Raw genomic sequence first — 10594 nt, 5'->3', positions numbered from 1 at the left:
AAAGATTCCTCGTAAAATGTGTCATATATGACGTTTTTTATAACCTGTGTGTCCGAGTTTTTTTCAGGTCACAGACGAGCTAATGCTTTGTGAAAGGAGATTTCTGGTGCAGCTTGTTGGGGGTTCCGCGCAGTGTCATTATCGCCACATCCCCGCTTGCGCGCATTCATTGAAAGAACGGATTGCGATGTCAATCGTGGATAGGAGGAATGCGCTGATCTCGGGAACTATAGAGCAGACACGGGAGGACCTGAATTAGTGGCATCGATGAGCCAAACTGAGGCAAGAATCTTCATATTTTGGAATATCTATTACTAATGTTAACGCAAATATTATTTTAATATTGCTTGTTTTGTTATGATATGTTTTTGACTATATGAACGTAGCCTACTGTAGTTTTTTTTATTCGTGCTAAATTTACCCGTCGGTATCCCATGCGCGCAATGACAGGCAGCGGATAGACGACAGAATGATGTATCCGAATTGTGTGTGAAAAGTTTAATTTAGGCAGCAAAGAATAACACCATATTCAAACCATCCAGCCAACATTATCAGAAATTGTTGGCTGTATCACCGTTATGCGCATGCAATAACCCTTTTTAGCCTATTGTTTTATTGTATGGCTAGTCCTATAGTAGCCCATATATTATTGTGTACCCTACACATGTATAGGGTATTACTATATGGCAAAAGGTGTAGGCCTACTTTATTATGCTGGTATACTGCTGTGGGTGTGGTGTGGTGTCAACTCGGTTCCACTGGTCGTTGGGTCAATATAGAGCAGTGCAGATACTCAAATTGGACGGAGTCCTCTCAAAGATTCTGCATGTTGATAAAAACAACCTATTTTCTACCCTGTTTTATCAATGGTTTATCCTTGATTCATCATGATTTAACATAATAAAACGACTAATTAAACGGTTATTTTGCTAATAGATGCTTGAAGCTGGGTACTCTCCAAAACAAGGACCTCATTAGTTACAGCCACTGTGCTTGAACAGATAAAGTGCCCCTAGGGCTTGCAGGGGCGCATTGAGAGCAACAGCTACATCTAGACCCTAGGGACTTGAACAGACTTGTTCCTCCTGCGTGTTGTCAAGGAGACAGCTGGTTGATCCATGATCACTGATGGTTCATATTTACATACCCCATGTGGGGGGAAGGAGGGATACACTAGCAGGGCTGGACTGGCCATCTGTCATTTTGGGAAAATGCCAGATGGGCTGGTTCATTTTTAGCCCAGCGGGCCTGTCTAACTCAGGTTTTTTGTGCAAAATAATACATTTTTGGCTATTAATGTGGGGGTGTTAAAAATGTCAGGGTTGATTTCTGGTCCCAGTCTGCCCCTGTACACTAGCCTATATTGACAGTCCTTAGTGATTTCTGGTCTCAGTCTGCCCCTGTACACTAGCCTATATTCCCAGTCCTTAGTGATTTCTGATCCCAGTCCGCCCCTGTACACTACCCTATATTCACAGTCTTTAATTATGTGGCTAATAATGGGGGCCTCAAGGAAAAAATGGCCTGGTGTAGGGGCCTCGAGGAAAAAAATGGGCCGGTGTGGGAACCTCAAGGAAAAGAAGGGGCAGGTGTGTTAGAAATGTCAGGGCTGATTTCTGGTTCCAGTCCGCCCCTCTACACTAGCCTATATTCACAGTTACCCTCTACTCGCTTGTTCCTAACAGGAAAGGCTTCTGTGGTCAAATGTATGTGGCCTGTTTGATTTCACTGTCAGTCAATATCGGGCCAATAAAAGCTCTCCATTCTCTGAGGCCTATAGAGCCATTGCACTTTTGTTGCCGTGGTCACTTTCTGCATGCCACAGGCAGCCCAGGTCTCTCTACGACACAACTGTTATTTTCAACCTCTGGTTTGCCCAGCAATGAGCTACCACACGTCAATCGATAAGAAGACCAACTTGCGTGGTCCAACTGGTCTTACCTGCGTAGTTGTCTTTTTTTGTAAATGGCATTACATTTTAATGGAGACAAACAGCCCTTTTAGTGATGTGGCATTTTGTAGAGATGGTTGCAAGTGCTGGTGCTTGAACACTCATTCTGGTGTGTGTGTGTCATCCCCACCCCAGATGGAGATGTCTGGGGGTCCGGTGGGGGTGACGCGGAGGACTGGGACAGTGAAGAGGACGATGTGGGGGGGCCTGAGGCAGCAGTGGAAGCTACTGGGCCTGTTTGAGATTGACCAGCAGCACGAGTTCTACAGCCTCACCTCTATGATGAAGGAAGGCCTCTCTGCAGCCGTGCAGACCACCATCGACAACCCACCACCGGTGAGCACCAACCACGGGTCACATTAGGTGTGGTGCAAGTATTCTAAGTAAATTTTACTAAGCATGTTTGCACCACGTTAAAAATCTGACCTGTTTATTTCAGTGGAGGATAGAACACTTAAAACAAACTTAGAACACGAGACTGTCTTCACTTACACCTTGTTTTTAACCCTTTGTGTTTAATGCCCTGTGTACAGGTATTTTACAAACGTCACACCCAGTGCAAACACATGGTAGATTAAGATGTTTTACAAGGCTCACAAGGGATAGACAGTTTGATCTGGGCATGGTGTTGTCAGTGTGCATAACCATGTACAGTGGTCTGAAACTAGTCAAAAATACCTTTTAAATGGTCCAAACAAACTACAATATACATACATACACCTGTCATATGCCATTGTGAACATTTTCATGTTTGGTTATAAACTGGATACATTTTGATTTCCTGGTGGTGGGTAACTATTGACTCACCCCACCTCCATCACCCATCAAGTTCGCCCAGAGGACCATGCGAAGGTCAACAGGGGTGGGGATGTAACATGAACAAAAGGAGCTCATCAGATAGAGCCATGCTCCATCCACCTCTATTACTCATGGCTTAAGGCCCCATACAGAAGCACCCTGGGTCATGTTCATTAGGCAGCAAACGGAAGAAAATGGACTGGAACAGGGAGTGATTACCTGGACTTTTCCAATAAGAAAGGCTCAAACTGTTATGGTTCTCATAGTTTGTTAGCCGCTTGTTAGCTTACTACTAGCTACAATGGCACCTTCTCTGCAACAATCGTTTTGTTTAAGACGTATGCCCAATTTTGAAACCTGCTCCCTACTATTTGCTCTGATGACTTGCCCTTGCGGATCTGAGAAGGTGTTACCATATTGCTTTCACCCATCCGGTGCCCTCAGATCGACCAAAAGTCATCAGCACCAAGGTCAGATGGAAAGTTGGTCAGTATCCGGTTTGAAACAGAGTATTTGGCTGAGCTAGGGGAGGTGGCTATTAGTAGCTTGTGCATTTGCTTTGTTTAACTGACAAACACTGTTGTTGTCCCTACAATGTAGGGGGGGACAAAACAGGATTATGTTAGCAACCTGATCTCAGAGCATTTTGTATTATTCTGTAAGTAAAAACCGAGACACCCCATTTAGTATGATATGTTACTTTTCGTATGGCATGTATTCATTTGTGGATGTCCATCACCCATTTGGTATGATATGTTACGAATTATGTTACGAATATGCAAAACATACAATATGCCATGAATTCTAGAGAGGTGGCTAACGTTAACTAGGCTAGGACTTAGGGTTAAATAAAAATGTAGGCGTTAGGTTAAAGGGTTAAGGTTAGGGGAAGGGTTAGCTAAAAGGGTTAAGGTCAGGGGAAGGGTTAGCTAACATGCAAAGTAGCTAAAAAGTAGTAAGTAGTTGAAAAATTGCTAATTAGTTCAAATGCTAAAGTTGTCTGTGATGAGATTAGAATTCTCAACCTTTGGCTTAAGTAATCATCTGTTTAATGTAACCATAGCAAACATAACGTAATATATCATAACATATAATATTATGGCCATCCGAGTGGCGCAGGTGTCTAAGGCACTGCATCGCAGTGCTAGAGGCGTCACTACAGACCCGGGTTCGATCCCGGGCTGTATCACAACCGGCCGTGATTGGGAGTCCGATATAGCGGTGCACAATTGGCCCAGCGTCGTCCGGGCTAGGGGACGGTTTGGCCGGAGGGGCTTAACAAGTAGGCCATCATTGTAAATAAGAATTTGTTCTTAACTGACTTGTCTAGTTAAAAAATGTATGTACAGAATAATACGAAATGCTCTGCGACCAGGCTGATATATATTAGAGCCAAGTGGGACTTGGATTTGGGTGTAATCATGAGAACTTATTTGCAGAAACCATTTTACATTGGCGTTTGGTTGCTGTGCCGGATCCTATGTTGCTGAATACGTTTTTTTTCTTTTTCTCACTTACTCACTCGCACGCACGCACGCACGCACGCACGCACGCACGCACACACACACACACACACACATTCAAATGGAGCCTGCTGACTCAGCAGTGTGATACATGAATGTCCAGTCTGTTGTCTCTTACTCACGTATTATCTTACACACACACACACCCTGTTGATCCACCTCTTGTAGCGTGTTAGCTAATTTTGTGTCGCAATGTTTAGATTTCATGAAAAGTTGAGAGGAGTTCAACAGGAAAGGTATCTGTACATTTTTGTTGTTGGTGGACTGTCATTGCTGTTGTCTTTTTTTCATATTTAAAAATGTATCTGTGTAGAACATACACATTTAAAATAGTGAAAACAAAACAAATGCCTTCTTTTTAGAATGCAAAATGTTAGATATATCTGACCCACAGTGATTATAGACCACTTGGAAATGTTTATTGCTTTGCATAATTGGTATATGTTACAGGTAACCATTATTCAGTTTTCTTTCTTTTTTTTAATCATAGGATGAATTGTCAGAAGATGATTACAGATTGGAGCTCACTCAAATACATAAGGTATGCTGATTTCCAAAACTCTCTCTCCTCTCTCTATCTCTTACTGATACGAGGAGTTTGTCTATGCAAACAGCAGGTATCTAATAGAGCCAAGATATCTTGTGGAGTTCCTCAAGGATCTATTCTTGGGCTGGTTGTTTCTGACCTACATCCATGACCTTGCTGCTGTATCTATCACCTTATTTTCATTACTGTTTGCTGATGATACCAATCAGATCTGAACTCAAAATAACTCTCTCTCTCTCTCTCTCTGTGTAGGACTTTAAAATGGAGACGTTTGCAGGGCCAGTGTTTGCCAGCTTGCGTCGCTCCCTGGGGATGACAGAAAAGGAGTATCAGCACTCTCTCTCCTCCGATGGCTCATACCTGCAGTTCATCAGCAACTCCAAAAGCAAGGCTGACTTCTTTCTGACGTGCGTAAGCATATTCTACTCCTCTCGTCATCTCTCCCTTTCCTGCTAGTGTATATCTCTCTCACCACACATAGACATGCAGCAATAGTGGAAATATAGAAAAGTTCCTTTGTTACTCCTATTTTGGGATTTTATTATGGACCCCCATTAGCTGTTGCAAAAGCAGCAGCTACTCTTCCTGGGGTCCACACAAAACATGAAACATAATACAGAATGACATAATACAGAACATCAATAGACAAGAACAGCTCAAGGAACGAACTATATAAAAAAAAATTAAAGGCACACGTAGCCTACATATCAGTACATACACATAAACTATCTAGGTCAAATAGGGGAGAGATGTTGTGCCGCGAGGTGTTGCTTTATCTGTTTTTTTAAATCAGGTTTGCTGTTTATTTGAGCAATATGAGATGGAAGGACGTTCCATGCAAGAAGGGCTCTATATAATACTGTACGCTTTCTTTAATTTGTTCTGGATTTGGGGACTGTGAAAAGACCCCTGGTAGCATGTCTGGTGGAATAAGTGTGTGCGTCAGAGCTGTGTGTAAGTTGACTATGCAAACAATTTGGGATTTTCAACACATTAATGTTTCTTATAAAAAGAAGAAGTGATGCAGTCAGTCTCTCCTCACCTCTTAGCCAAGAGAGACTGGCATGCATAGTATTTATATCAGCCCTCTGATTACAATTAAGAGCAAAATGTGCCGCTCTGTTCTGGGCCTGATCTCTGCATCTGTCTTTCTCTTCCAGGAACGATAAGTGTTTTTTCCTGAAGACACAGAATAAGAGAGAGGTGAAATTCCTCTTGTCCAATCTGAGAATCTACATGGAGCACTTAGAGAAGTATCCCCATTCACTGCTGGTCAAGTTCTTAGGTAAGACTAACAGGATGGACTCTCATCTCATGGAAAATCTTTGTATCTGTTTTTAGTTCTCTTAGCTACCATAGCTTTGTATTTGACTGACTTTCGGTTTGTTTTCAAGGTGTCCACAGGATAAACATTTCCCATAGGAGGAAGGTACAGACTGATTATAGATTGTTATTCATAGGCATAGTGTGTGTAATTATCTACAACTTTGTTCATGCCTTGTCTTACCCTTTTCACAGAAGTACTTTATTGTAATGCAGAGTGTTTTTTATCCTGACGATCGAATCAATGCCAGGTAAGCCTGTTTCAGAGTTAAACCAAAAAGTCTGGAGTAGGGACTATATTACAGGCTCTGGTAGCAATACTGTTATACTGACTTTGTTCTCTGTTGTCTTTTGTTACAGGTATGACATCAAGGGTTGTGAGGTGAGCCGGTGGACAGACCCAGCCCCTGAGGGTAGCCAGGTTATTGTTGTCCTCAAGGACTTGAACTTCAAGGGCCAGTATATCACTCTGGGTAAGAGGAACGAATCCTGTCATAGTATGTTACAGCAAGCGTTATGTCACATATGTGTACCAGATGACTGACTACAATGACAAAAAATACTTTACAGGTATATTGTAGTAATTGAGATAGGCCAGTCTGGTCATGCTTATAGCAGAGTAACATCCATTTTAATAACCCATATTATTACACTGTAAGTGGTACATGCAGTTATTTCATATATATGCTTGTGCTGATAGACCAGCAGCGGCCGTGGCTGCTCCGGCAGGTGGAGATTGACACGTCGTTCTTGCAGAGACTCAACGTGCTGGACTACAGCCTCCTGGTGGGCCATCAGCCCCTGCACCAAGACGAACGCCACCAGGGCCTCTCCTTTGCCACCCTTATCATGCGCACAAAAAAGTGGGTGGAAATTGTATTTTTCTTTCATTCTTTCTTGATGTTTACCCCCTCTCCTATTTAACCTTTTCAGATGGTTGTTGGTTTCTATTAACTCTGGTTACCCCCTCTCCTCTTTAACCTTTTCAGATGGCTGTTGGTTTCTATTAACTCTGGTTACCCACTCTCCTCTTTAACCTTTTCAGATGGCTGTTGGTTTCTATTAACTCTGGTTACCCACTCTCCTCTTTAACCTTTTCAGATGGTTGTTGGTTTCTATTAACTCTGGTTACCCACTCTCCTCTTTAACCTTTTCAGATGGTTGTTGGTTTCTATTAACTCTGGTTACCCACTCTCCTCTTTAACCTTTTCAGATGGCTGTTGGTTTCTATTAACTCTGGTTACCCACTCTCCTCTTTAACCTTTTCAGATGGTTGTTGGTTTCTATTAACTCTGGTTACCCACTCTCCTCTTTAACCTTTTCAGATGGTTGTTGGTTTCTATTAACTCTGGTTACCCCCTCTCCGCTTTAACCTCTCAGGTCAGTGATCACTGGCTCAAGCCCCACCCATGCGGGCATGCCCACTGTTCCAGGGGTGGTCCCAGAGGAAGACTCCACGCTGTTGGTGTCAGAGATGGATGGCGGGACAGGAAGTTGCAGCATTGCCGAGTCACGGGGAGGAAGTGACCCGGGCAGTGCCCTTTCCGGGAGAACCTGTACTGAGCAGCCGGCCGGGTCGGTCACAGATTCGATGGTGCTCAGGGACTTCCAGGCCCAGAACCGCCGGCTGCTGCCCAACTTCAAGAACCCGCTACACGTCATTGACGGACCGGAGCATCGCTACTTTGTGGGCATCATTGACATCTTCACTGTCTACAGCTTCAAGAAGAGGCTGGAGCATTGGTGGAAGAGACTGCGGCACCCAGGGCAGGCCTTCTCCACCGTCAGCCCCACCTCTTACTGCCTTAGGCTCTGCCAGTGGGTACAGGACCACACCAAGTAGACTCAGAAAAAGGGGAGGACGAGGATGGTTTGTTCCAGTTGCAGGCTGTCTGCCCAAGAACAAACATTTGTACACACACAGTAGCAGGCTGTCTGCCCAGGAACACCCGTTTGTACACACACAGTAGCAGGCTGTCTGCCCAGGAACACCCGTTTGTACACACACAGTAGCAGGCTGTCTGCCCAGGAACACCCGTTTGTACACACACAGTAGCAGGCTGTCTGCCCAGGAACACCCGTTTGTACACACATAGTAGCAGGCTGTCTGCCCAAGAACAAACATTTGTACACACACAGTAGCAGGCTGTCTGCCCAGGAACACCCGTTTGTACACACACAGTAGCAGGCTGTCTGCCCAGGAACACCCGTTTGTACACACACAGTAGCAGGCTGTCTGCCCAGGAACACCCGTTTGTACACACACAGTAGCAGGCTGTCTGCCCAGGAACACCCGTTTGTACACACACAGTAGCAGGCTGTCTGCCCAGGAACACCCGTTTGTACACACACAGTAGCAGGCTGTCTGCCCAGGAACACCCGTTTGTACACACACAGTAGCAGGCTGTCTGCCCAGGAACACCCGTTTGTACACACACAGTAGCAGGCTGTCTGCCCAGGAACACCCGTTTGTACACACACAGTAGCAGGCTGTCTGCCCAGGAACACCCGTTTGTACACACACAGTAGCAGGCTGTCTGCCCAGGAACACCCGTTTGTACACACACAGTAGCAGGCTGTCTGCCCAGGAACACCCGTTTGCATGCACGCAACTTGGACACTGACCAGAGACATGAAGCTATGCTTTTAAAGCGCTGTCATTTCAGATTGATCAAGGAGCAGTTACTTTCATGTTTCCACATCTCCCGACCAAAGCTAAAACAAATATAAACCATTATATACAAATATAATATTCACCATCGCGAATTCATGGGTTTCCTTTTCATATTCTTTGTTAAGTAAACAAAGAAAAAGGTGTGACATTTATAATCAAGTGCTATGAATTAATTCGCTGATTTTCCAAATTATAATCGTTTTTTAATTGTTGAAGTTCAATTAGCAAGTGAATGCTGAACACCAAAATAATTGTACAAATTTGCCACCTCATATGGATTTTTTTATTATTACAATTGAACTTTGAAGTGTTTATACCTGTGCAATTTTGTTGTATTTTTAAAAGTTGTGTTTTCACTTTTCAACTGACCAAGTGAATATACTCTCCCGATATGACTGTGCAGTGTGTATGTATATATATATTATTATAATTTTTTTCTATTCTTTGTGCGGTCATGGCAAGGTCAGTTTAAAGGGTTAACGTTTAAAAGTGATGACAAACGGTAGTCATAAAGGTTCTGTTCCCTACTCAGACATTGCTGACGCATGTCAGATCTTACAATGCCTGGATAAGTATTTTACATATCAGCTAACCACATCATATGTCATAGCAATCTGGTGCCTGACTGCACAGTCTATGACGTGGCACGCAACCATTGGTTGATGCATGCAATGTCTGAACAGGGGAACACAACCTTTATAAGACTGCCTTGTTCTTATGATGACCAACACATTTTTTAAAGGGAAAGTTCACTTCTGGAAATTGTATCTTATTTTTTACTTACCTAGGGAAGAACCTGGACACCCTAGGTAACACTGTAGGGAAGTTGAAAATACACAAAAAAATTGTGAACTATCCCTTTAATGCCATGTTGCCTCAGAAGAGATATCACTCACACTGTCCAGATTTTATGGTGAATTGTAGGCTAAAGACTTAGTCTTGTTTTTAGGAAATATAACACAAATGTGCTTTAAACCTCTTGAGGTGCTCCATTCTGTACCTCACCCTCGACTCCCTGTGTCAGTCAGGGAAATATGAGGATTGTTTTTAGGGGGTTTTCACAACTCTGTCTGGGTCTGAATGTTGTTTGAAAGTAAGGCACTGTATTTACAGGGTTTAAGTTGTCTAGAAACAGAAATCTATTCTATCCATGAATAGAATTTACTTTACATCCTATTTGAATGTAAGATGTAGCATAAAAAACATACACACAAAGTTGGGGAAATAAAATACCCTGATTTGAGGACTAAGTTATGTGGTCATTTTCACAACATATTCACTAATGTAAGCTACTTCGTAACGGTGTGGATGGCTAACTCTAATCCACCATCTATACTCTCTCCTGGCTCAACTTGTTGACCCCTGGTAAAGTCATGTTTGTGCCTTCTGTCTATAATAGGCGTGTGCTGAAACCTTTGCTCAATGCATAAAGAACTTTGAGTTAAGGTGTGTGTGAACTTTGCTTATTTGCTTACTGGCTTGTATCTAACTCTCTGAAGGTACCCTCTCTCTAAAGGTAGTTCAGTGGTTCCCAACCTTTTTTGCTTACTGTACCACCAACTGAATTTTGCTCTGCCCGGAGTACCCCTGAAGTACCCCCTCAAGTCCCTAGTTGGGAACCACTGCTCTTTTTTATTTTAATTTTTTCACCTTTATTTAAACAGGTAGGCTAGTTGAGAACAAGTTCTCATTTACAACAGTAACCTGGCCAAGGTTAAAGCAAGCAGTGCGACATAAACAACACAGAGTTACACATGGAATAACAAATATACAGTCAA

At 43.2% G+C, this 10594-nt stretch overlaps 1 protein-coding gene across 2 annotated transcripts; it reads left to right on the top strand.

Moving 5' to 3' along the window:
• Positions 1 to 55: 55 nt before the first annotated feature.
• Positions 56 to 10261, top strand: LOC139544559 (phosphatidylinositol 4-phosphate 5-kinase-like protein 1). Of its 2 annotated transcripts, XM_071351821.1 has the most exons (9): positions 56 to 2287; positions 4763 to 4813; positions 5072 to 5226; positions 5980 to 6104; positions 6214 to 6248; positions 6338 to 6393; positions 6503 to 6615; positions 6843 to 7005; positions 7523 to 10261. In XM_071351821.1, exons 1-9 carry the CDS (start codon positions 1817 to 1819, stop codon positions 7983 to 7985), a joined length of 1632 nt encoding a protein of 543 aa, XP_071207922.1. In that variant the 5' UTR covers positions 56 to 1816; the 3' UTR covers positions 7986 to 10261. The 2 variants fall into 2 exon arrangements, with proteins under 2 accessions (XP_071207922.1, XP_071207923.1); XM_071351822.1 differs by lacking the exons at positions 56 to 2287; positions 4763 to 4813 and having other exon boundaries at positions 5140 to 5230.
• The last annotated feature ends 333 nt before the right edge of the window (positions 10262 to 10594 follow it).

This window comes from Salvelinus alpinus, chromosome 18 (genome assembly GCF_045679555.1).
Source record: "Salvelinus alpinus chromosome 18, SLU_Salpinus.1, whole genome shotgun sequence".
In the NCBI taxonomy this organism is placed as follows: Eukaryota; Metazoa; Chordata; class Actinopteri; order Salmoniformes; family Salmonidae; genus Salvelinus; species Salvelinus alpinus.
The sequence above is the reverse complement of the archived record's forward strand: the minus strand, read 5'-3'. Positions and strand labels throughout refer to the sequence as shown.